This window comes from Talpa occidentalis, unplaced genomic scaffold (genome assembly GCF_014898055.3).
Source record: "Talpa occidentalis isolate TD23 unplaced genomic scaffold, MPIMG_talOcc4v2.1 talOcc4.17, whole genome shotgun sequence".
In the NCBI taxonomy this organism is placed as follows: Eukaryota; Metazoa; Chordata; class Mammalia; order Eulipotyphla; family Talpidae; genus Talpa; species Talpa occidentalis.
Window position 1 is genome coordinate 33,976,356 of NW_023601754.1, and position 27,888 is coordinate 34,004,243.

General features: G+C 37.8%; 1 protein-coding gene and 1 long non-coding RNA gene across 6 annotated transcripts in view; one reads left to right on the plus strand and one right to left on the minus strand.

Moving 5' to 3' along the window:
* The window catches only part of CDH8 (cadherin 8), a 376,083-nt gene extending 364,063 nt beyond the window's left edge, over positions 1-12,020 (plus strand). For 2 of the 4 annotated variants that reach the window (XM_054697070.1, XM_054697071.1), the window contains 2 exons: positions 6,425-6,676; positions 8,059-12,017. In XM_054697070.1, the coding sequence (XP_054553045.1) occupies positions 6,425-6,676; positions 8,059-8,552 (746 nt within the window). In that variant the 3' untranslated portion in view covers positions 8,553-12,017. Of the gene's footprint in view, positions 1-6,424; positions 6,677-8,058 lie in introns of all 4 variants that reach the window. The other 2 variants (XM_037516423.2, XM_054697072.1) reach the window with 2 other exon arrangements.
* Positions 1,143-27,845, minus strand: LOC129146077 (uncharacterized). 2 transcript variants are annotated; one of them, XR_008552481.1, is made up of 3 exons: positions 27,551-27,845; positions 1,694-1,984; positions 1,143-1,397 (listed from the first exon to the last, which is right to left on the minus strand). It is a non-coding gene; the product is annotated as an uncharacterized LOC129146077 (long non-coding RNA). The 2 variants fall into 2 exon arrangements; XR_008552482.1 differs by having other exon boundaries at positions 1,687-1,984.
* Positions 27,846-27,888: the final 43 nt, after the last annotated feature.

The following is a 27,888-nucleotide window of genomic DNA, read 5'->3' on the forward strand; positions in this document are numbered from 1 at the left end:
TCATAGGTTATTTAATGAGTCTGAAGGTTCATAAAGTGAACAGCTCAGCCCACACTTAATATCTCTCATCTGCTAAACGATGATTCTACAGATATTTATAGAACTCTGGGGCTGCATGGGTATAGCAGATTAAGTCTCTCTATGTTTAAAAAAAGTCCTACTTCATTATGTGCACTTGTAAATTGTTGACTAATTGGTAAGTTTAGTTTTAGTCTACAAACTTCCAAAAGGATTCACGATGTTGTTGTTTTCCTAAAAGCAAAGTGAAAGTTTGACGACACTTCATGTCTAGATAAATTTTATTATTAAAATATTAGGAGATTTGATAATGAGTTGGTATTCTGGTAAACATTAAGATTATTGGTGTCAGGTGGTGTGGTGGAATATAAGGAGGCAAAAAAGGAGTGACTTGATCAAATTAAATTGGTTGTTGCATATTTACTGTGTTGGTATACTTCCTTTTTTTTAAAAGATTTATTTTATTATTTATGCATACAAGAGTTGGGTGTAAGCTAGAGGTGTGGGGGGTGCGAGGATTTACCAGAGACAGAGTGGGGAGCAGAACAGGCAGACTGACTGATATACACTGCTTAGGGGAGCAGCAGGTGAGACAGGAAAGTTCTGCTGCGCCATGTGGGTCACTTCCTTGGCTGGGCATCGAACTTGTGCTGCAGTGGCTGCTGATAGCTACATAGTGCTGAGACTTAACCCCTTGTGCCACCAGGGAGGCCCTGTGTTGGTATACTTTAACTGGATTATGCCAGAACTTATAATGGTACTGAGGAGACTGCCTTCAGAGAGTCCTAGTCTTTTATTAATTCACTACAGCCTGATTGTTTCCAATACAATTTAGTGTTCATAGTAGAAATATATAAATGAAGTATTGATGTTATGATCTTTGCTTCATATTCTTAGATATTGGATACTCTATATAGTTGTATCTAATATGCCCAAAGCTTGTGGATTTGGTATCTTTATTGCTTTGCTAGGTTTTCATAAATAAACAACAGACACAAAACCATGATAACAACTTAATTAAATCTCTTGTCCATACCCGCTGAATGAAGTACCATTTACCTTTATTTTGACCTTCTTGCCATTTGACTTGACCAAGAAAATTTGAATTAAATTTGCAAGTTAAATACCAGGAGACATTTCTCCAAAAGACATAATATTTACTGATTTTCTCTTCATTTATTCCTTTTGTCATAAATATTTGTCTGACAAGTGGCATCATTAACTCTAGCTTGATGTTGCTCTCGCCTGCATCTTAGAAGGATAAACAAAAGATTTCAAGTATATCAGACGTAGGCTGAAGTAAAATTCTGCTTCTGAACAACAGCGCAGCTGACTATAGTGCAGCAATAGAGAATTTAGATTTCCCTCTTTCATTTCATCTGAAAAAAAGGACAATGTGGACATTCAAAATATGAGACATTTAAAAAACAGTACTTGATTATTTAAAATTACAAAAAAAAAATAAATGGAAGGCAAGAGGGCTTGGAGTTAAAACTATGGATAAACAGACAAGGTGAAAGAATGATCTAGGTGGTCACAGCCTTTCTCTTTAAATAGACTTTATTTTTCATGGTGCATGCATGTAGAATTAGCTAGGGACTATCTTAGTCTCCTCAGGCTGCTATAACAAAATACCATGGGAAGGTGGCTAATATCACAAAAATTTACTTCTCACAGTTGTGGAGTTGAGGAAGTCCAAGATTTAGGTGCAGATAATGGGTGTTTCACTTTGAAGCCTTTTCTCTAGACAGCTATTTGTGGTCACCATCTCTCTGGATGCTCATCTGATCACTTCTTCATGCATATTTGGATAAAAAAAGAGATGCCTCTCTCGTGTCTCTTCTTACAAGGACATTAATTCTGTAGGATCAGGACACCACCCTTATGGCCTCATTTAATTTTAAGTATTTCTTTAGAGGCACCATCTCCAAATATAGTCACACTTGGGAATAATCACAGATGAAATCTGGGGTGGGAGATACAAATATTCAGTCCATAACACATATTTACTGGTTTCTTTATAAAAGGGAGATCTTCTTTATAAGAATATTAATATTCTGTGGAAGAAGGTCCTTTGATTTCCAACTCCAAATGGTTCAAACACTCAATAATCAAAGACAATTCAAAAATTTCCATTGGATTAACCACAGAAGTAACTTACAAGAATATGGCCCCCGCTTCAGATTATAGAAGTAACTTATCCAATTTAAGCACATAAAAGAGAATTTTCTTGGTCAAGTAAAATGGCAAGAAGGTCAAATGTACCTCTTTAACATAATGGTGTTCAAACATTTTAGAACTAGTTTCTTCCCCTCTGAGCCTTCTCTGTTTGAGTTAAGTGTCTTGAGTAAAATATCCTTTACTATTCATGTTACCTTATATGAGGCAGCAGACAAAGATCTGAAAGCCATCAGTATATCTCTTAAATTTCCATTTAGGACCCCAGGCTATATATCCTTTTGAATAACCTGTAATTTAACTTTCTCACTGATTTATTTTGAACCACACAGATTTACTTATGACAAAATATCATGCAGGAAAATAAATATAGCCCCCCCCCCAATATGCCTAATAATTACTTAATTTTGTTCATTTATTTAGCAAATATTTGCTGAGTATTATTATGTGTCTTAATTTGACTATTTGTTACTTGGAAGTTCCCTAGTTTATTTCTGTATCCCCAATGTCTATGCCCATTACTCTACCATTTCTTTGCAGTAAGTGCTTGGATGAAAATGCAGAGGCTTTGTTTGTTGTTTGTTTGCTTGCTTGCATAACTTTACCTAACTAATTTACCTAGGGAGATTGGGGACAACTAGTGAAGGAAATTATCCACAAAGAAGTGACATTTAAGCACAAGAATCCATAACTATTAAGAATTTATAGTAGGCTAAGAAGGGATAGAGAGAGTCTCAGAAAGAAGAAAGAACAACTATAAAATCCCCGGAGAGAAGATCCTTGATGCAGAAAAATGCAGGATGGCTAGAACATAGAACTGAGTGAAGAGTGCCTAATCATGAAACTGGAGATCTAAGCAGAGGCCAGACTGGCAATTCACATGGGGAGAAACATTAATCTCTAATATCCAACAGAAATTCCAAATGTACTTGGCAAGCTTCTAATGAATTGGTGGGTGTTTGGTTTCCTTAAAACTAAAACCACCCCCAATAAATAAAACAATGCGATTAATGTTGTTACAGATTCCCTGATCAATGCCTAGTCTTGTGCTGAGGCCAAGAATAGACCTTGACTAAGGCTAGTCTCCCTCAAGCAGCTAAGAATCTAGGGAGCTAATAAACACATTTTATGGGAGTATAATCTACTTGTCTCTCTAATATTAAGATCATTGCATAAAAATTCTGAGTTTCATTTTAAGATGATTGCCTTTGATACAACCTCTAACAACTTATGATAAAATTCTAACTGATGCTGTGGAAAAACTAAATGACATAAACTAAGAAAAGTAAATATTTTTATTTAGAATTAATCTGTTGTCAGAATCTCAGAGAAATTCCATACATGGCATAACTGTAATGAGCTTTTGAAAACTAAGCAAGATCATGTATTTGAAACTGAACAAGATTATGCACCTATTGTTTATCCAGCCTTCTTTACTATTTACTTGGTATATACCTGCCAAGTAGTAAGGAACCAACTATATCACTATTTTAGGAATATTGTCACTTAGAACATATGCCCGGGCCTAATCGTCCACTTTAAACACTCATCAAGATCTCTCCTTCAACAGTCAGTCATGCACGAAACAAATGTGTGTGGAGTATAAAGCAAGGTCTGGAAATGAAGGAATTCATTCTCCTTGATGTAGTAAAACAGAACACTGGGCTATAATAGCCCCAAATAGGATGAAGATGCACAAAAATTTGATTTGTGAGAGACTGAGCATTGAAGATCAGTAAACAAGGGAGAAGTTACTCTATAATTAACCTTGGGAAAAATCAATAATCAGTAGAGAAAAAAAAATCAATTCCATACAATTGCCTAAATATGAATAGCAATGATAAAAAGTGATTTTGATATAATTGATAACTTTTAAACAAGGTTAACGACACTAATGATAAAAGAGGTTGACGAAGTGACTATATTAAGATTTCAATACAACAGAAAGTTAACATATCTTTCAAAGAAACAAACTACAACTTTGTAGGAGATATTTGCCACAGGTAAAATTTTTTTAAACCTAACTTTCAAATACATGCATATGAATTGTGTGAAGCTGCTATTTGATTTTTTATGTGTGCAGTCATGACAATTTCATTTGCCTAATGAGATAACTGAGGGAAAGCATTAATAATTATAAGCACCCATCAAAAATGGTGGTAAAATAAAGTGGCATGAGAAGGCAAATAGGAAATTTGTGGATAATTTCCTTCACTGGCTTGAAGGTAGCAGGGAAAAGTTAGCAAAAAAGACTCAAAGACTCCCTTTACTCAGCCAATAATATTTTGCATATAGAGGACATGCAGATATCAAGTGTAATGGGAGATTGTTAGACCCGCCAAAGCTCTTCTAATTAATAAAGAAGTTAGCTTTGTTCTTCAATGAGTAATATTTCTACTTGGGTTTCTGTATTATCATTAATTGTTCTGAGTAGCATATGCAAAGAAAGTTTCTCATGTAAATAATGTCAGCCACAAAAAGGGAAAAATGCTCATTGCAATTTTATTAATTGCATTTTGAAGCACATTTCCAAATCTTCTCTTCTAAACTATATATATGAAATCACCCACAAATGTTCCTGGTACTAATTAACTATACTCAAACTTGTCACTGTCTTTCTGAAAATATAACACAGCTGTATATTCTGTATCTGTTTTGAGATAATGTTCTCCTGCTTTTAGCTTAGTGGCATCTCTTTCAATATCATGGAAATAAAGGTTACTAGATCACTTGATATATCACTGCTTAACTCCATTAGAGACCTCTTTTCACTCTTCAAATTACTAAGTAATGAAGCGCAACCGGAAGAAATTTCAAAAAAATTGTTAAGAATTTTTTTTTCCTGTTTGACTGCTTCCTAGTAAAGCATTAAACATCGTCACTTCTATCTTTAGAAAAGCAAAGATAAATATAATTCATACATCTTTTGGAAATCCTGGTATAGCTTCTTCTATGGCACAGATATTAAACACATTTACTTAAAGTCTTGTGAGTGGACCACCCAGGTATTTGAATATTCTGGAAACCAATAGGACAATGACAATCAGGAATTAGACATCAATGGTCTGGGATCTCTGCAATGATGAGGATTTATGAACTAGAGCAACAATGAGGTAGCCTGTGTTCTGTGTTCTGCAAATTTGCCAATATTCCAAGTAAAATAACAGTTTTGTTCAAATAACCCTAGACATATTAACCAAAATTGTGTTTAGCTGTTTTTGAATGAACTATCAATGTGAGATAATCAGTGTTCCCCTTTGGAATAGACATGTATCTCTCATTAATCAAAATAAGAAAATATATTAATTATGTATGTAATTATACACATACAACATGACTAATATTCATAAGGTAGGGATAAACAACAACAATTTTTTGAGGGGGGGAGGGCTGAAATATTGAGAACAACAAGTCTACTGCTGGAGACGAGTCACTTCTCACTGACCAATTTTACTTTGAATTGAAATGTTCGAGTATCGCTTAATGTCCTTAAGTATTGCTGCAGATAACCAGTATATAATTCCATTATAGCTAATTAATTATATTAATTGGAATTAATTAATTCCAATATAATTCATTTCCATGTGCAAAATATAACACTTGCTCCTGTGGCTTCTCATTTTATTCTTATTTGTGTAACCACTTGAGGTCTTCTCTACAGAATTTTAATATACATGGCATATCTCCTCCAATTGGCAGTACATGGGCAGGTGATTATATTGTAGTGTAAATGTTTGAGAGCATGAGTGGCTCTTTAGGTACCTACGGGAGTCAACAAAGTGCGTTGTTTTGTATGCCATACTGTTATGCAGTCTAGCCTTTAAAACAGAGCTTCTCAAATATATCTTTCAAACATGATAACATTGTACCCAGTTAATTTTGCGTCATCAGCATAAATGAGAAAAAATTATTTCTGGAGACCTGGGGCAATTTGTGTCTTCTGAAAGGACACTTGAAGATAATTTTTATCAAAGAAGCCTTTTACATTTCCAAGGAGATGGTAAAATTCCATGTAACTCAACATGGGGCCCCATTCATTAAGCTTTTTAGGGTGTGGTGATTTTAGTCCCTGCCAATTGGGAAAGATGGCAGAGGGGTTTGGGCAAGTGGTTCAGTGGAGCTGGGAATGTCTTGAGGTTTGCAGAGGATTTATGAACTAGAAAAACAAGTGTTGTTTGGGCAGCCATTTTGAAATGATGCAAACTATTGTAATTTTCACTTTTTCCAGATAATTCCCTCAGCATTTTGGCAAAGCATAATGGATTCAACCGCCAGAAGCAAGAAGTCTATCTTTTACCAATCATAATCAGTGATAGTGGAAATCCGCCTCTGAGCAGCACCAGCACCCTGACCATCCGGGTCTGTGGCTGCAGCAGTGATGGTGTTGTCCAGTCTTGTAATGTTGAAGCTTATGTCCTTCCGATTGGACTCAGTATGGGCGCCTTAATTGCCATATTAGCATGCATCATTTTGCTGCTAGGTACGTATTTCCTTCATAGCCTGATGGTCACCATTTTTCTGGTTCATAAATGACTGTAAATAAGGACAGCAAACCTTGACCTAGCCAGGTATCAGTATTCTTTGGGGGAAGAGGAATTTCCTCGCACTTCCCAGGTCTAAGGTCACTAAGGGAAGGTGAAAAGAAAAAAATGTTGTGATAATACATGTCCAATTGGAGAGGACTATTTGGTGCCTTTTTAATCCCATCACCTGTGAAAATACAAAAGAAGTAAAATGGTGGTGGAAGTGGGGATGGGCCTTTACGTGGTTACAATAGCATCTTTATATAAGGCAAATTCCAAATCTTCTCATGCACGCCAGCTTATTTCAAAAAGGTACTTTACATGTCCAAAATACCTTTCATGTAAGCAATGTATAGATTGGTTGAATTCATCCAAATTACAAAGTTTGGTGAAATAAAAAGAAAAGAAATGAGCAAACAAAAAAAAAATATATATATATGTATTTCCCACAAAATTACATTGTGTGCCTCAGATATTTTTCTTGATATGAAAACCAAATTAAAATGAAGACTGCAAATTAAGGAAGGCTTCTATAACTTTCCCATTAAAAAATCCAATTATAAAATGAGATTAGACAGTGGGAAGATATACAAGAGAAAATTTATATCTTATCCTGCTCTTAAGCAATAAAACACCTAAGAATCAAGTTAATGTCAGTTTCGACCTTCCTGACTACATCAGCTCTGCTCACCCAGTGCCCTGGGTTGAGCAACATTTCCTGACACATTTTACCCCACAGACCGAGGTTTTATTTGACCCATCTGCCTGGTTGGGTACCTGTTCCTTTCCTTTTACCCACCTTTAACCTACTTTCTCAGAGCCATTCCTGGCTTCAAACAAGACAAAAACTGCCAAACAAATTTGGCATTCATCTCGATCTATCACACTGCATCTATGAATGCACATTATTTGGAGGGAGTCTTGAAGAATGGGTAAAAGACGGAACATACTAGATAGGATCTATTCTGCTCCTTTTTTCCTTTTAGAAAAAAGATACTTGCCAGATACCCAGCAAGTTAGTTACGCTCTGTGCTGTTTTCCATTCTGTGCCATTCACACTAGAGCAGCATTAAGTGCAGCTTGCACGGGGGATACATGCAAATGCATTCTTTTAACCCAGTTTCATCACCAGGTAATAAACAGAAGCAACCTGGATTAGCACTCACTCAAAACTCCACGCTTATCCTTCAGAAAGTTGTTTAGCTAAATTCGCAAGATGTTATTAGAGCTGCCTGCTCATAAACTTTTCGATAATGTCCCTATTGCTTACCATACACGGTGTGATGCTTGTGAAATCGTATGCTAGCTGGCTAATTATTATTTCATGTTTCTCCTACAGTCATCGTGGTGCTGTTTGTGACTCTGCGGCGACATAAAAATGAGCCATTGATTATTAAAGATGATGAAGACGTTCGAGAAAACATCATCCGCTACGATGATGAAGGAGGAGGCGAGGAAGACACGGAGGCTTTTGACATTGCAACTTTACAAAACCCTGATGGAATTAATGGATTTCTACCCCGTAAGGATATTAAACCAGATTTGCAGTTTATGCCAAGGCAAGGGCTTGCTCCAGTCCCGAATGGTGTCGATGTTGATGAATTTATTAATGTGCGGCTCCACGAGGCAGATAATGACCCCACAGCCCCACCCTATGACTCCATTCAGATTTACGGCTATGAAGGGCGAGGGTCTGTTGCTGGCTCCCTCAGCTCCTTGGAGTCCACCACCTCAGACTCAGACCAGAATTTTGACTACCTCAGTGACTGGGGTCCCCGCTTTAAGAGGCTGGGTGAACTCTACTCTGTTGGTGAAAGTGACAAAGAAACTTGACAGTGGATTATAAATAAATCAAGGAACTGAGCATTCTGTAATATTCTAGGGTCACTCCCCTTAGATACAAGCAAAATGTGGCTATTTGTTTTAGAGGCAAGTTTAGCACCAATCATCTATAAACTCAACTACATTTTAATGTTGAACCAAAAAATTAACAATAAAAATTAAAAAGTATTTGTTAGGAGGTTATAAATCTTGTGGAGTGTGAATTAAAGTATGTGGAGTGTCTAGAAGTCTTTGGATATTTGATATTTATCTGACTACCACAGACAAAGATTGGGATCCTGATTAATCTATAGAGAAATGGTTTAAAAAGAGGAAAAAATCAAAATTAAAAGGTGCTTTCTTAGAAAAATGGACCTGCAAGGAATTTGCTGCTGATCTGTGTCTTCTGCAAGGATTTTTATAAATGCAAATGGTTTTTTCCCCTTCACCAATAAGGATCCCGCCACAAATGATAAAGCAATACTTGGTCTGCTGTACATTCTGACATTTTGGAGTTGTGGGAGGCCTCCCAGATGATTCGGTACGGTGACCACACATTGTACATAATTTCTGGCCCCACTCATCAGAGACTGAAGAGCATCTTTAAATATTGTGTCGAGCCTTAAAATATTCACATGTTTGTAATCCATTCCAGGGTGGGGATTGCCAACCAGGGGTTGGAGGAGAGCAATCCCATTCAAACAGACTTGCTTTCTGGAAGCAGGATTACTCGTGCCCTCCACTTCATCTCCTTCCACAAGGACACAAAGATTAACTGTACCACACAGTGGACCACATAAGAGACAGATGGTTTTATTGCTAGCGCGTGAATTTATTTGTTTAATCCTCGAAATAAATATTTTATTGATGTCCATTAATGCTTTTATTTATTAAGGTTGGTAATCTATAGATTAAGGGACTCTGGAAAAAAACAAAATTATATCCATTAATAATCCTTTAGATTGTTTTATATAAATATATATATATACAATGAATGTTTAATACATGTACATTTTGATGAGCTGAGTATGGCAGGCAATATTATCAAAAGGGGAGCTAATAGTCTCTTTAGAGTAGCAAGTGTTATTGTGACTGGTGATGGCAGGAACAGCATTTTCCCAGAGAACTTTTGGACCGTTTTCTATTTTATTCATGATCCTGTATTTGGTGTTTTTACTACAAGCACAAACATCTGAAAGTATATTGATTCATGTGAATATTTAAATTCTAGACTTTTAGATACCTACATCATGCCCTGTCCCATAAACATGCTTCAAGTTGCCCCCACTGTTTTAGAGCAGGAACTGATTTGTACATAATTTTACTGCTTCTGTTTTTAGCGTCCTCTCCCTGATCTTCATGGTGATACACAGAATGTCTTAGACTCCAAAAGAGAACAGCACTAGAAGATGTGAGCATATTCGATTTGTAATGCCAACCTGCCACTTAGGAATAGAAAATGTATGATAAACTCCAGTACTACATGCAGATCATTTTAATTTTCTACTTTGCTTTAATGCAATATTGTTTATTTACTCCATGTATTGTATTCAGAGAAACTCCTGTATTGTTTCCTACTTTGTGAAATATATTTTTATAAATACTTTGGTTGTCATCACTTTTCTTTCCAATCATATGAAGAGTTTGAACAGTCATCAACTCTAACTAGAATCCTTGAATGTTCAAGTAAATCATCCCAAGGATTGCTTTCATCTGTACGAGTGTTTGTTATAAAGAGCCAAGGAGGAGAAATGGTTTGGCAGTGGCCACACAGCACGATGCCAGCAGGTACATTGAAAGAACATGGTTGTACATGAAGGCTAGTCCAGCTGTGTCAGTTGGACACAGTTGTTGAAGCAGAGTCAGAAGTCAGAGATGAGAGAAGAAGCAGGATTGATCAGGAAAAGCCTTCGGACTGGGATGCAAATCTAAATCTTATAAAAGCAGAGATCAGGAAGCAGGGTTTGGCAAGAAAGTCTTCGCTTATAATATGGACCAACCAAAAAGGTGGTCTAAATGCAAGACTGTCTTTCGGAGGAGTCTCTAATCAGGCAAAAATAGTTGGGCTCTATTTCCCCTGCCTTCTCAGTCTTCTGCCTTCTCAGTCTTCTCAGACTTGGGGCTGCCTAAAAAGAGCAGAGGGTGAAGGCACCAACATCTGGAGAGGCCCTCACGGTGATAGAAACATGATGTTTGAGAGTTACACTCAGAATTAACACTACGCAGTGATTTTAGTGAGTCCTTATTGAGTTCCTGTTGCTTGAAAACAAGTTATCTTCTATGCTTATCACTATGATTATTGAGTACTTTTTCTTGAGATCAAAGTGATGGTCCAAATTGAATTTAAAATACACCAGGACTTGGCATAGAGTCTTAAACCAATGCTTACTTAGTGAATGTAGATTATTAATAGCTGTTGTAGCTGTAACCAATATACTATTTTGACTAGCTTACACATTTTAAACCAAGGTGAGATATTATTACATTTTTTACGTATCTCTTTTTTACATCTTATTTCTAGTCTACTTTGCAGTGAAGTGCCATAGATTAGATACACAATATGTCTAGCAGAAATATTACACTATTTTTTTAAGAAGAAAAAATTCATATGTTCTGATATTAGCAATGAATGGAATAAGCTTCATAGAGTTTTTTTGCAGGCAAGAGATGATATCTGGCATAAGTTGCCCAAATCTTCCCTCAAAATTCACATTACCTGGAAAGGCAGAATGAACGTGTAAGTCTCTTGTTAATTTCCTTTGCAATCGCCAAGCTACTGTTGTGTGCTTACACGCCCAACTAAGGTTTCGTAAGGTTTCGTAATATGGTATAGTACCATATTTATACCAGGGCTGAACTTTACTTTTAGCATACCTTGAATTTAAATAAAGATCTGAAGAAAATACACATACACACACGAGTTGACTTAAGTACTTTTTACTTTAGCAATAGACTTGCCAGGATTTCCTTAACCAGAAAAGGCCGATGAATTCCAAACCTCTTTTTTTTAGAACTTGACTACTCCGTGCTCACTTCTTTAAACGGTACTTTTTTTAACTTTATCTAAGTGACTATTTTTGTCTCTGTGCTTTGCTTTCTATTGCAGCAATACTGACATATGTCTTACATATACATAGGTGGTTATTTTTCAAATAAAATGTGCATTCGGTCCACAAGCATCGTAATGTATCTGTAGGTCTTTATTGTGTCAAGTATTGTTTCTTTCTGTTCTTGAAACTTATCCCTGCCCAGGGGTTCACTGCCTAATGGAGAAAAGCAGTTGAGCTGCAGCCAAGTGAGAAAAGATTCTTTACTTCTGCTTTCCTCACAATTCAAGGCTTCTATCTGGAGAACTGCTGTACCCCTGGGTGACCAGACGCCACCTGGGAGCAATTCAGCTTCAACCCTGTCCATTATTTGACCATATCAAATTACAAATATGCCTATTAAACATCTGCAAATGTCCATCCCAGAGTATTAAGGGACCATTCCTTACAATAATTTTTTATGAGTTCTATTTTTATAAGACTAAAAATAGTTTGTAATAGGATGGTTTAAATATGCTAGAAATTAATTCAAGTGTTCACCTTGTCATACAGACTTTGATTTCTAGGATATGAACTTTACAGTGAAAATGTTATGGAAAAAATGTGCGGCTGTTTGTATATATATAAAACAGAAGAAAACTTGGATTCACCAGCATCACCAGTGAAACAAGAATGCTTTGCAAGAGCCAAATGTGTCTTTGGGAGAGTTTGCTTAATCAGATGCTTAAAGTAAGACAAATCTCTGCATGAGACTTGGAAATCTCCTAGGAGCAGCCAGATTCCACACTGAGACGCCACAGAGTTCTGGACCCTGCTGTATTGTGGAGAAGGAAAACGGGTACTGAGAGCTAAGTAGCCAATTACTCTTTATAGCCACATAAGGACTGGAGGCAACTAGGCCCTTCCAACAAGTTGTATTATGCTATCGCCAGCTTTGCAGGGAAACTCACAAATATATAACCTTCTGATTGCCTTTTTGATTGAAAGTTCCATCTGAGATCAGGGCAGTGCAACCAGTAATAAGATTTCAAAAAATCCCATCACTGGCACTGTCGGAAAGGCTGGGCATGACTGAAATCCCATCATTGTCAGTCAAAAAGATAAGGTAACAGTGGGCATCACTATAAAAGCTATATAAATGCACAATTTAAACATGAATATCAACATTGAAAGGGATATAGAGAGACATGCGTACACACATACATACACACAAACACATTTATATTCATGTTCATGCATCTACCAATGACGTTACCAGGATACATTTATAGTTGTAATTTTTTTGTCTCACAATCTCATATCCTACTAAAACCTGCATTTGTGGCTCTTTGTTTTTCTGAATCTAGCCTTGCATTTGAAAGAAACTGGATTGGAGGCAAAGGATTTTAAATGCAGGTTTATATGTGAGAGTAAAATAATGGTTTATGATACTTGGGATTAGAATTAAATGCATCACACTGTGAAACTGGACTGAGATGTTTTATGTTATTGTGTTTTATGGAGAAAATCATTGCGCAGTGAATGCGCAGAGCATAGTTTTCAAATATTTTATTTTCCTCAATCCCCCTATTATTTTATTGGCTATACAAGTTTTCTTTGAAGAGTTACTCAGTTGCCCAGACAATGTGGTAGATATAGTTGCTAGTGCAGTAATTACTCTTTATGGTGATTGTAGAAAGCAGAAATTCTGTCACTGAACTCTTTAAAAAAAAAATAATTTCCTGTTTACAGGGATACTATGTATCCCATTGTATACTTAAAAAAAATATACCATGGGGCTTCCCTGGTTGTCACAAGGCGCTAAGTCTCAGCACTCTGAAGCTATCACCAGCCACTGCAGCATGAGTTCGATCCCCGGGCAGGGAGGTGACCCACATGGCACAGCAGCCCTCTCCTGACTCACCCGCTGCTCCCCTCAGCAGTGTCTTTCAGTAGATCTGCTTGTTCTGCTCCCCCCTCTGTCTCTGGTGAATCTTGTCCCTTCCCTGCATCTCTGGCCTACACTCAGCTCTTGTATGCATAAATAAATAAAATAAACCTTTAAAAAAAGATATGCTTTTGAATTCTAAGACACTCTAGAATTTTTGACTCAATAGTGTGACCTCCTAGTAGTTTTGACTCAATCCTAGTGTTATGGAAGTCACACAATTCAAAACCCTCCTCACTTGATAGAATATCTAAAAGAATTGTGTCTCTCCATATATTTACCATCAACCAGCTCAGCTACATAGTTGATATGGAATGATGAAATGAGATGGCATCTGCAAACTTATGTCCTTTACTTCATAAAATGGAGTTAATGTCTCTCCTCTAAATTAATGGTTGAAACCTTCTTTGCCTTTGGTTTTATAAATCGCATTTTAGTCTTGGTTTAAACTTAGGTGGGACTGACATAAAAGCTCCATAATTTCTCACTAAAAAACACTCTAAATTTAATGTGAGGCTTGAGATGCTAAGAAATAGAACTGAGGCCATATTCAGTGCTCTGGAGAAACTGGAGAGGAAGGAGATGACTCCAAATGGGAAGACTCAAGAAGACTGCATGGAAAAGTTTCAAAACAAAGGTGGGAACGGAAAATGGGCACAGCAGAACTTAACATCTTTTCAAACATCCTAAACTAAGGAGAAAATTATAAAAAGCCCCACATTTGGGCCTCCCTGGTGGCACAAGTGGTTAAGATGCAGCACTATTAAGCTGTCCACAGCCACTGCAGCATGAGTTCAATCTCCGGCCAGGAAGCTACCCATATGGCGCAGCAGACCTCTCCTGACTTGACCACTGCTCCCCTCAGCAGTGTATTTCAGTAGATCTGCCTGTTCTTCTCCCCACTCTGTCTCTGGTGCAGCCTCTCACCCCACACCTCTGGTCTGTACCCCAGTTCTTGTATGCATAAATAAATAAATCTTTAAAATAAAATAAAAAGCCCCACATTTTTGGACCAATGACATATTTTGGACACAGTGGGTTCTCATAGAGCACTCTAGGTTTCCCTAAGTTGTGGCATGCTTTATGGATAAGAGAAATACATTTAGTGATGTCTTAAGGAATTTTCCAGGGTTTAATGACACATATAATAAGTAAAGGACACAGGATTAAAACTTTGGTCTTCTAGGCCATTGCGTAGTTGTGTTTTGTGTGTATAGTTCCCCCTTATTTTCATAGGGTCATCTGGGACTCATGGCCAGTAAGCATTTGCTGGCAATTAGTGTCTGTGTCATTCTCCCTTCACTTGAGTTACCAGCCATCATATGACTCATGCCTTGAATCTAAGTACTATCTCTTACAGGTAACTTTCTTAGCAGGTAATTGATATTTCTATTACCTACAGAAGAGAAGGTGACAGAAAAATGTCAAACAGAGAGGTATGACAAAAATCACATACAAATATGCTAACTAAAGCTAAGGGGCATTGCCAAAAAAAGGGAAATTAACAGAATCCAGGTGTGTTTTGGATATACAGCTGGTAGTGGTGGTGTCTGCACTGGATGTGCAAGATGATGGTATTTAAAGATGATGCCTAGAGTTTTCACTTGACCAACTGCTTGATCAGTGTGTCCATTTACAGAGACTGGGATCTCTGGAAGAGACGCAGGTTATCAAAAACAAATATCCTGACTCTTCCAATGATCCACAACAGAAGGAATAACAGAAATTACAGACCTGTACAAATTCCCTTATGGGATAGGTAAAGGACCATCTAGAAAATGTTACCACATTATACTTTGATTCTTCTATAAATAACACTTGAGTCACGAGAGACGTGATTAGTCTTAGCGAGAAAAGGTCCAGGCAGATTGATTTTAATTTTTTTTTAGTTTTCTAGAAATGAGAAAAAAAGACTCCTTATCAGTAAGTTTATTCTTGGCTGGAGTATGATGGTTTCATTTATTGGAAATGTTTCTTAATGGAAATGAGATGACATCCTGAAATAGTTACCTACGATTATCTTAAAGCAGGAGAAGAGGTACATGGAGCTTTATACATAAACATATAAGTTGTCCAGGAAGCATTCTCAAGGGAAGAGGCATTTTAGTCTTTATGGTTTAGTGATGATAAAACATATCAGAAAAAAAAATACACTCAAACCAAGTATTTTTTTGTTGTTTATTGTCACTTACTGATAAAGTCCTGCTTCTCTGGATGTTTAAGTGTTTGGCATTTAATAAATGCTGTGTGCATAGACTTGACTTGATATCAGTCTAAAAGGAAGCATCTTATACAAAATAAGTATAAGAAACGCCTATATAAAAAGTAAATTTTAAAAGGGGGCACCCTATTCCCTAGGCATTTATTATGCAACAATCCCTCTACTAGATGGCATGAGGTGTTGTCAAAGATTTGAGGGGGGTTATAAGATTACATTCCTCTCCTTCAGAGCTTTCCATCTTCTGTAGTGGCAGGACACCTAAAAAATCATATCATTGTGTTTTGATATGTATGTTTTAGTACTTTCAAATTCCTGTCAGAACACAGAGTCAAAATAATGAATGCTTTGCGATTTCAGGAAAAGATACAAAACTAAGTATTGAGCTATACATAGAAGTTTACATGGGGAGAGATGGAATTTACAGGCAAAGATAATATCACAAGTGAAAAGCAGGAGGGCACATAGACCAATCCAAACAGTCTAGAAAAGGCAGATGAATATCCTTAAACTTGGTAGAGATAAACCAGGAAGTGAAAATTACAGACCCAATTATTTTTCCTATAAAAACATTACTTGGGTCTGACAGCGTATTAACAAGTAATACCTCTTATTTTACTATGGTTCATCCTAAGACTATAAAAAAGGTGATTTAGTATTATTGACTACTAAAGTAAAAAAAAAAAAAATCACAGGACATTGCAATAGGTACATTTAAAAAAAATCTGAGAGTTTATGACCTACTTAACATTTTTCAAAAACCCAGAAAACTAAGAAATAAGCATAGATAGAAACTTCATTAAGTTAATAAAGGGTAATCTACCCACATTTTACAGCAAATAAAATAGCTAACAGAGAAATGTAAGGGACATTCCCTTAACATGGAATGTGGCCCAGTATAATATTGGGAGGCCTGGCTACCACCACTATACTACAAGGAAAATAAAAATAAGGAACAAAGACTTAAAGCTCTATAGAAAAAAGTATCATTATTTGCAGATGACATAGCAATAAACATAAAAGCTAACAGAATAAATAGACAAATTATTAATGCTAGCCAGGGAATTTAACAATACAACTAAATATGAATAATAGATCACTGACACAAGGTCTTAATATGTTAAAGATATCCATTATTCTAAAAATAAATCTATAAGAATTATAATCAAAGCCATGACATAATTTTTTGACCAACATGACTTTTTTTCAAGTTTGATTTTATTTTTTGAGCTCTATTCTTCACTGTAAAACTTAAGTCAGAATAATGGAGATTTGAGGATGAAGAAAATTCCTCATATTACCATTAAGGAAAGACTACCACACTTGGGCCTCACTGGTGGTGCAAGGGGTTAAGATGAAGCCTGTGAAGCTGTCTGCAGCCTCTGCAGCACCAGTTCGATCCCTGGCCAGGGAGCTTCCCACATGGCACAGCAGATGTCTCCTGTTTCGCCCGCTGCTACCCTCAGCAGTGTACTTCAGTCAATCTGCTTGTTCTGTTTCCCGCTCTGTCTCTGGTCAATGCTCTCACGCCCCCCCACATCTCTGGCCTGTACCCCAGTTCTTGTATGAGTAAATAAATAAATCTTTAAAAAAATGAAACAAGAAAGACTACCAGAGTGTAAAAATAAAACCTAAAAAAGTGTCAGAAACAATTTTTAAAATATCTATAATATATAAACTCCATTATTCATGTAGTGCTGTTTACAATAGCCAAGATATGGAAAATACCTAAGTGTCCAATGCTGGATGATTGGATAAAAAAGTTGTATGTACACATAATGGAATACTACTTAGCCATAACAAAAAATGAAATCTTGCCATTTACAATAACATGGATGGAACTGGCGGGGTTATGCTGAGTGAAATAAGTCAGAGGGGGAAAGATAAATATTGGGTGAACTCACTATATGTTGAATAGAAAGTTACCAAACAAAAGGATGGACAAAGCTACACTAAAAACAAACCCCAGAAAACTGTAGAATTAAAGCTGCCAGAGTGGGGGGTGGGAGGGGACAAAGGCTTAATGGACTATGGTGGAGGATTTATGGGGGTTTTGGTGGTGAGTGTGGTGTGGTAACATGTTTGAAGAGGTTTAAACCTAGAACCCTAAATCATGTATAGTGTTATAAACCAACCTTACTTCAATTAAAAATAATACAATAAAATTTTTTATTTTAATTTTAAAATCTATGACATTCCTGCTGCAGGTATAAAAGCATACTCAATTATACACTAACTAATAATCAAACTCAATATGATAAAAATATGCAGTTTACTGTTTTTACATATAACTTATGAAACGAGCCTAGAAAGGTGACATATCAGAAATAAAACCACACGTATATGAACAATTAATAAAAGGAGCCCAAAACAGAGCCTTCGTGGTGGCGCAAGGGGTTGAGACGCAACCTATGAAGCTATCTGCAGTCATTGCAACATGAGTTCGATCCCCAGCAGGAGAGATACCCAAATGGTGCAGCCGACCTCTCCTGACTCGCCTGTTGCTCCCCTCAGCAGTGTATTTCAGTCAATCTGCCTGTTCTGAATCCCACTTTGTCTCTGGTGAATCCTCTCACCCCCCATGCTTCTGGCCTGTACCCCAGTTCTTGTATGCATAAATAAATAAATCTTAAAAAAATAAAGGAGCCAAGAACAAACCATGCAACAAGAAAGTCTCTTCTATAAATGGTAATGAGAAAACTGGACTGTCACATGTGAAAAAAATGAAGTTAGATCAATATCTTATGCTACATAAAAAGTCAACTCAAAATGTATACAAGACATTGATATAAGGCCTGAAAATAAACTATGTAGAAAAAAAAAATTGGGAAAACACTTCTTCACAACATAAGTTTCAGTTATGTCTTCCCAGATACATCTCCAACAGCAAGGAAAACAAAAAAGAACATAAACAGCTGGGACTACATCAAAATGAAAAGCTGCTGCACAGCAAAAAACAAAAAACCAAAACCATAAATAAGACACAAAGACACACAAGTAAATGGGAAAAAATATTTGCACACCATCCATCTGACAAGGGGCTAATATCCAAGATCTACAAAGAACTCATACAATGTAACAAAATGAAAACAAATAACCCCATCAAAAAATGGGCAAAAGAGCTAAATAGACAGTTCTCAAAAGACATATAGATGGCCAGCAGGCACATGAAAAAATGTTCATCATCGCTTATCATCAGGGAAATGCCAATCAAAACACAGTAAGATATTACCTCACTCTTGAGAGACTGGTCCATATTGAAACGACCAAAAACAAGTGCTGGTGAGGATGTGAGAAAAACGAACCTTGGTGACAATTCAAACTTGGAAAGTAGGATGGAGATTTATCAAAAGATTAAAAATGGAACTACCATATGAACATAACAACACTGATTTGAGAAGAAATTTGCACTCCCATGTTCATGGCAGCACTGTTTACAATAGCCAGGCTATGGAAACAGCCTAAATGCTCAAAAACAGATGAATTAATCAAGAAGATGTGGTCTAGTTTTTTTGTGTTTTGTATTATAATTATTATTTTCCCCTGATGTCTTATTTGGTTCCCCTATATTCCTCCTATAACTGAAACCATCTGATATTTTTCTTTTTCCTTCTGGCAAAACAAAACAAAAACAGAGAGTTATAAACCAGAGACATCCTGCAGCGGAGGAGGAGAGAGAGGGATGAGAGGCAGGGAGGAAGGAGTACAGGGGACTGTGGTGATGGCGCACGGTGCATTGGTAGAGGAAATTCTATGGGGACTACACCTGGTGGGGGGAGAAATAGCAAACACTCTTTAAAAATGAACAATGATGTAAAAAATGTATAAATTAAAAAAAGATGTGACCTATATACTAAATGGAATACTACTCAGTAATCAAAAAGACAAACTCATGCCATTTGCAGCAACATGGGATGGAGTTGAAAGGGACTATGCTAAGCGAAGTAAATCAGAAGGAGTAAAACAAATACCACATGGTTACACTTCTATGTGGACTATAGAGAAACCAGACAAAGGGTTAGAGAAAGCCATCTCAAAAACTAGCCATTGAAAGCAGACTATAGAACTGAGACATATGGGGTGGTGGTGGGGAACAGGTTGGGGCAATCACAAAGTGGGGAGGGAGCACAATGGACTACAGTGGTGGACTATGGGAGGATGAGAGCACTGTGATAACAGAAAGGTAAGGGAGGTTTCCTGTGCTTCCCAAATACAAACAATAATGCAAACCAAATTGCTTTAATTAAAAAGATTAAAACTCACTGTTTGCAGATGATATAAATATATATAGAGAACCCCAAAAACTCTGCAGAAAAACTAATTTAATAACTTTAGTAAAGTAGCAGGATACAAAATCAACACACAAAAATCAGTGGCCTTCCTATACACAAACAATAAATCTGAAGAAATCAAAAAACCCACCCCTTTAGTTACCAAAACTAAAAAAATCAAATACTTGGAAATAAACCTAACTAAAGTGGTAAAGGACCTATACAAAGAAAACTACAAAACATTGTTAAAAGAAGTAGAAGTAGATACAAAGAAATGGAAAGATATCCCCTACTCATGGATTGAAAGAATCAACATTATCAAAATGGCCATCCTACCAAAAGCATTTACAGATTCAATGCTATTCCAATAAAAAATTCGATGACATTCTTCAAATAAATGGAATAAATATTGATGAAATTCATATGGAGCCACCAAAAACCCTGAACAGCGGAAGCTCTCCTGAAAAAAAAAAGAAGGGAATGGAGGCATCACATGCCCAGATTTTAAACTATACTACAAAGCCATAATAATCAAAACTGCATGGTATTGAAACAAGAACAGACACATGGACAAATGGAACCAAATAGAAAATCCAGAAATAAACCCACAGATTTACAGTCAACTAATCTTTGACAAAGGAGAACAGATGTTACATTGTATAACCTTATACACGCAGTTGTCTCTCCTCTGTGAAATTTCATTGTCATCCTCTGTAACACAAAGTCAACTATAACACATCAGTTGACTTCAAACTGCATTCCAAAGAATACTGTAAGGAGTTGTTGATGGCTGGGGATGAATAGGAAGACCAGTGATAAGTGTCACAAAGGTTCTGCCGTCATTATCACCAATACTTGGTGGTAACCCTCCCAAAATGGTTGTTTTATGTATTGAGGCACTAAGCAAGCTACAAGCTACACTTGAAAGAAACATGTTTTTGTTTTTTGGGTTTTTTAAAAGATTTTTTTATTTATGCATACAAGAGTTGGGGTACAAACCAGAGATGCAGGGGGTGAGAGGACTCATATCCATTTATAGGAATGCATATTTTGTCCTAAGCTGCTATGGCTATCATATGAACTGACTTGAAAATCTGCAAGAATTATCAATCTTAGCAATGTTTGTGTTAAGAGGCAATTCTATGTTATTGTACTTCCTACTTTCTGGAATGTTCTTGAAGAGCCCATATTGAATTGATGGAGTATTCAGTTTTTATGGTCCACTTTCATTTAAATTAGGTTCATGTTATTTCTATATCTGTGCACAACAATATTTTGGAATTGCAGAAGGTACAAACCAATTTTACCAGCTTTATAGTTCTTGATGGCTTTGTAATTGTACTGCAAAATCTCTTTTTTCCAGTGCTGATAGTGCAAAAAGATGGCATACACCAACACAAAGACTCTCAATGAGGATTTATAAACACTCTCACAAGTGTACTTGAGGGACAGTGATGAAGAAATCTTCAAGATTTTGCTCAAATGAGTTAAATACTCCAAATCTAGACTGAGATGCATAAATAACATCATTAAACCAATTCTGCACACTGCATCTACCAACTTATCACTGCACCCAAACCATACAAAGCCCTTCTGATCAATCAAAGGGCAATGTGTTAAGTGATACAAAGTGAGGGAATCTGAAATTGTCTTTTCTAACTACGCAGCTCACTCATTACTACAAATGTTCACTTCATGGCAATACTCAAAGATGAAAGATCTTCACTTGACCTAAAGAGAAGAGTCTAATGTAGAGCAACAATCACTTTTTATGATTCCACAAGTTCTAAAATTTCCCCTGGTCTACTTTTTCTGATTATTTCTTGACTCATTAATGACCCAACCTTCTCTGACATCATGTTTTGACCCTTGCATTGGGTTTTCTGTAATGTGATATTGGGTAGCAAATGAGAATATGGGCAACCCCAAGGCTCCCACAGAAATGAACCCACTAGCATCATTAGTCCTGTCTGCAGAATGAGAATAAATAGTTACTGGAAATTTGAAAGAGGGCTGATGTTTTATATTAGCATAGGAAACACAAGCTGTAGCAAAGAAAAGTGGTTAACCCTTTGATTTTGTGGAATTCCACTCTCTGTCAGGGAACAAAATGGAATAAGGATATGTAGAAAAGTAAATTTAAAAAAGGAAGTAGAAAACCATTGAACTCTCCACCGATTAGGCATTTTGAGGTTTCTTCTAAAATTTTGTAGAAACTTTCAATAAAATAAATGCCATTTTTGCAGATTAAGAAATCTGTAGATTAAGGGCCACCCGGGTGGCGCAGCGGGTTGAGTGCTGCGCTGCGAAGCTAGCTGTCCGTGGCCTCTGCAGCACGGGTTCGGTTCCCGGTCAGCCAGGGAGATATCCACATGGTGCAGCAGACTTCTCCTGCCTCGCCCGCTGCTCCCCTCAGCAGTGTCTTAGGTCCATCTGCCTGTTCTGCTCCCAGCTCTCTCTAGTGAATTCTCTCACCCTCCGGCGCCTCTTACCTGTACCCCCGTTCTTGTATAAATAAATAAATCTTTAAAAAAAAAAAAGAAATATCCAGATTAAGGAATGGAGACTTTCATATGTGAAGTAGCTATACCAAAACCATATTTTCACCTGATTACAAAGACTGATCTTCATAGACCATGCGTGGTGAATACCTTCAGATAAGATTTTTAGGAGAGACCCAAAATCCTGATCTTACTTATTTGCATTAATAGGGTTTCTGCAAATTCTCAAACCACCTCCATTGTGATAGTTTTGTAAAGTACTGCTATCCTTGATTTTCATAGAATCTGTAGCCTACTATTTTCTCTCACCTCCAAATAATCAGACTTTCCTCCATTACCTATAAACAATTTGGGAAGCTTTGTCCTTTTTTGGTGGAGTTTTCGTTACATCCACAAAACACTTTAAGCAACGGAGCTGACTCTTTCACTCTCAGAAAGCCAAACTCTGGACCACGAGAATATCTTTGCACACAGGAGTTTATTCAAGATGACCAGTGTAGGGTAAGGAAAAAAAAGTCAGGCTTTTCTGCACTTCTGCCATCAGGATAGATGATAGATCCTTGCAGTCCTGAATGCATGCCTGATGGCGGGCACCTGGAGTAGGGTGTGGGCCTAGGTAGATGGGATTCACCTGGGCTGAGACTGGGCTTTTTAAGGGCAGCGTCACGGGGATGCCAGCAGAAGCCAAGAAAGAAACCAAGAACGAAAGGTAGCTGAGAGAAGAAGAGAAGCCAAGAGAAGGCCGGAGAGCCCAGATAGAGTGAAGACTTGCTGGGGGCTGGGAGGACGGCCAGCCTCCTGGCCCCCCAGCACCCCTGCCTGCCATATGCCTGGTAAATCTAAATAAAAGACCTGCAAAAAACACCGAGGACTGACTCCTCCTTTACCCGGTCTGCTGGATCAGAAAACCTGCTCCGTGCCCATTCCTGCCCCTACAACCAGCAACCAGGCACCCCCAAAAATGGACTCCCCGAAGGCAGGACTGCTATGATTGTGTAAGTGGGGAAAGAATGTAAGGGAAGGGTGGGGTTCACATTTTCAGGTCTGAGGAGATTGCCAGGCAGTCAAGGCTGATTGAGTTGTGGTATTTGACATTCTCGGCAGGGAATGTCTCCTCAGGCAGAAAACAGGAGATGTTTATTTTTGATGTCACTAAGAACCTCGAAGGGGCATGGAGGATTTTATTAGGGATGTAACGCAATTAATTTTCCAAGTCCCCAGAAATGTAGTTGGAGCAAGTTAATGGTAAATCACTAAGAGAGGCAAGGAAAAGAAAGAGCAAAATGTAGGTAGAGTTTAATTTCACTTATTCCTGATTTTTTAGTCTAGGAGATATTTGTTGCAACACGGAGGGGATCTGACTACAATAGCTATGTTTAGGACTAATATATTCTTGCTTATCCTTTTTTCCTGTGCATACATTTGAAGAAATCCATCTGAAACTATAAAATCCAATCTGATTCAATCCAAATTCAACTCAGTAATTTGAGAATGTTTCAGTGTTTCCAACACTGATAACACAATTAATAACTGACTGTGTCATCATGCTTTCAGAGACTACAAGCCAAGCTGTCCTCAACCACTGGAAAGAGACAGTGTTTCCTGAACGTTAACAGGCAAGTAAAAAAGCATGTGCCTCTGGCACATGATAGAGACCATTAGTGTCTCATTCATGGGAGGGGATTTAGAAGATATGTGTATGAAATTATATTGTCTGTACCTATTTGGTACTGAAATCGAGATAACTGGTTACTGTTCAAACAACCCATTACCTAGTTGCTTATTCAGTCAATTCTTATTGGGTATCTTCAGCTGTTAGATACTATTGAATTCTAAGTACACAATAACAATTGAAAATGATATTATCTCTATCTTTTTGGCTTTTACAAAGTGTGTATGGGAGTAGAAGGAGAAGCAACATCCTAAGCATGCAAAATTGTCTATATCTATCTGTCCGTCTATCTGTCTATCTGTCCGTCTATCTGTCTGTCTGTCTATCTGTCTATTTGTCTATCTGTCTGTCTGTCTATCTATCTATCTGACTATCTGTCTGTCTGTCTATCTATCTGTCTGTCTATCTGTCTATCTATCTACCTACCTACCTACCTACCTACCTACCTACCTACCTCTATAAATCACATGTTGAGAAAAGTCTTAGCTGGTTGGCAGTATAAGGTTGCACGTGTGAATCCTGAACAAATCCAGGCACAAATAGAAGCAAAAAACATAGGCAAACCACATGCCACAGTGCATAGCTCTATCCCTTTGGAGAAAGGAATATTATTTATTCACACAAACAGGATGCCTTTTTGCAATCTGTCTCCTGGAGGAGGGATGTTATTCTAAATCATAGAGAGACACTGCAAGAAACGGGGAGTTCTACAGGACTATGAACAGACACTGATTCTATGAAAGAAAATAATAAGGGTGCCCAATTTCACTGGGTTATTCAGGAAATTCTCAAATAAAAATGGCATTGTGAAAAGTTGACATTTGTGGACCCTTTAAAATCGAGCAGACAGCATTTACAGAGAAACTACATTATCTGTCTTGTTTAAACCAAAGACCTTTAGACTGGACAAAAAAAGCAATTGTTGTAAGAAACTATCCAACAAACAATTGTTTGAGGGGTCATCAGATCTCCGGGAGTGATGATTAGGCACTATTTGCCTGAGGATACAATCAGTAACCAATTATGCATAGCCAAGAATAATTTAAGCCTGTTAACATTAATTAGCTCTTTTTTTTTTTTTTAAAACCACTTACCTATCTTTCTCTTTTTTCCCCCTGGAGTTTTCGACTCTGAAATTTGTCCTTTCTTGGGGCACATTTTAGGTTTTACCTAAATCTTTGTACTTTGAATTGTAATTCTTTGATCCCAAATAAACCTGTTTTGCTATTTAGTTTCCTCCTAAATCTGCAGGTTGGTAGTAGCATTTAAATTAACCATTTTTTACTTTTATTCAAATTTATTGGTATGTAATTTGTTATACAAGATGCTTCTAGACAATGGAAAAAGAAAACTCTCTGACTCATTTTACTTTACTAATAAAATACTGACACCAAAACTTTCAGGGTAATGAAAGAAAGAAAAGCTAAAATTCAATTTTTATTCATAATTTTATGTTCAAATACTTCAGATAATGCCAGAGAATTAATACATAATTGTTTTTCAACAATAATCACTATATATATATAATCAAAAGATATACAAACAATATGTCTGATATCCAACACACATTCACACAAACACTCATTGTAGTTTTAAAGGACAAGGCAAAGCTGCCAGGTTGTCAAAGAAATAAGGATAGAAAAGGCAAGAGATCGCTAATTGGGGGAAAAGTTTGAGCAGCTCAGAGAAATGGAAAAAAGAGTAATTACCTGTAGTAGGAGAGGGGGTTGAACATGAGGTAAAGTTGGAGAGAGGCAGCCACTGGGCAAATCATCCAAAATCTTTTAGGATATTGTGGTGAACATTAAATGTTGTTGTTAGTTGATTGTAGGGTAAGGTAAAAAAGTATCAGGCTTTTCTGCCCTCCCACCATTCGGATTGATGATGAATCCCTGCGGTCCTGAATGCATGCCTGACAGCGGGCACCTGGAGTAAGGTGTGGGCATACTTAGGTGGGTACACCTGGGCTGAGACTGGGCTTATAAGGGTGGCATTACGGAGACGCCAGGGGAACAGCGAAGCAGAGGCCACGAGAGAACGCTGGAGAGCCCAGAAAGAATGAAGATTCGCCAGGGACTAAGAGGCCTGCCAGCCTGCCAGCACCTTCGGCATCCCTGCCAGTCGTGTACCTGGTAAATGCAATAAAAACCTGCAAAAGCCACCAAGGGCTCAGGGACTCCTTACCCTGTCTGCTCGGGTCATAGAAAACCTGCTTCATGCCCGTCCTGCCACTGCATGATAAAAGAAGTCACCTCTTCAATGCAGGCTGAATTAAGTGCTGTATTGAGGAACTCAAGGAAGTTGATGGAAAGACATGTCTGGAGCATAGAAGGAAGTTTTTTTTCATGGAGATGTCATTGTAAGCATCATCAACATTTTTTTTTTTTTTAAGATTATTTATTTATACAAGCACTGGGTATAGTCAGAAGCACGGGAGGGTGAGAGGATTCACCAGAGCCAGAGTAGGGAACAGAACAGGCAGACCGACAAAATACACTGCTGAGGGGAGCAGGGGTCGCGGCAGGAGAGGTCTGCGCGCCATGTGGGACCCTCGCTGGTGACCAGGGATCAAACCGGCACTGCAGAGGCTGTGGACATCTTCGCAGCCCAGTGCTCAACCGCTGCACCACCAGGAGAGGCCCACCATCAACATTTTTAATGCTACTTAGTAGCAAGATCACAATTAAACACAGTTGCGGGATTAACAAAAGGCCCAGGAATTGCACTGAATAAAAGAGCAGAAGAGAGGATAGTCAAGTCTGGGAATGAAGAAGAAAACCCAAGGGAAGATGCTGTCCTGGAGGACAAGAGAGGTTTCAAGAATGATCTACTTGATAAAAAGAGCTGCGTGATCGAGTGAGAGGTAATCTGGAAATAGTCATTGAATGTCTTCTGGGTGACCCTTGTGAGTTTGCCACTCTGTTTCTCAAAACTGGCCACTAGCTGGAGGTTACTACAATCCCCCTTGTCAAGTTTCATAATTCCCTAGAACAGAGCACAGAACTCTGGAAAATGTTTCACTTACTATGGCGTGTTTATTGCAGAGAATATTGCAAAGGATACAAATGGAAAGGTAGATGGAAGAGAGGCACAGAGTGAATTATAGGGGACAGGGCACAGCTTCCATGCCCTCTGCAGGTGCACCAGCTTACCAGCACACCCGCGTGTTGTGCAACCTGAAAGTCCCCCAAACAGCTTGCACTCCCTACTTGGAGGGGTTTTATAGAGGCTTCATTACTTGGAGATGCTTGGTTAAACTAGTGGAAACCCTCTAGTCACCTGGTTAGTTGCCTTGACAACCAGCTCCCCCCCCCCCCCCCCCCCCCCCCCCCCCCGACGCACACCCAGATTTAAGGGCTTTTTCCAAAACTCACCTTAGGTGTGGTTGAAAGGGAGTTGTTATGAATTACAAAAGGCAACTTTATCTCTTAGACAATATCACCGAAGATCTTAGGAGCTCAGTACCAGGAACAGTAATGCCATCCCAGAGAGAACAAGACCTGGACGAAGCAAAATGTAAGTGTTTATCGAGGTTTAATTAAACTGTAGCCAGGGAGACACGAATTCAAAGAGGCCTTCAATCTTGTCTGGGTTGCCTGGATGGAGTAGATCTTACAGCTACATAGAAAAGCTGGGATAGTTCTCACTCTGGTCAGTTATGAAATTAGGGTTAGAAGTCTATCAAGTTCTGATTGGTGGCCCATTATGCAAA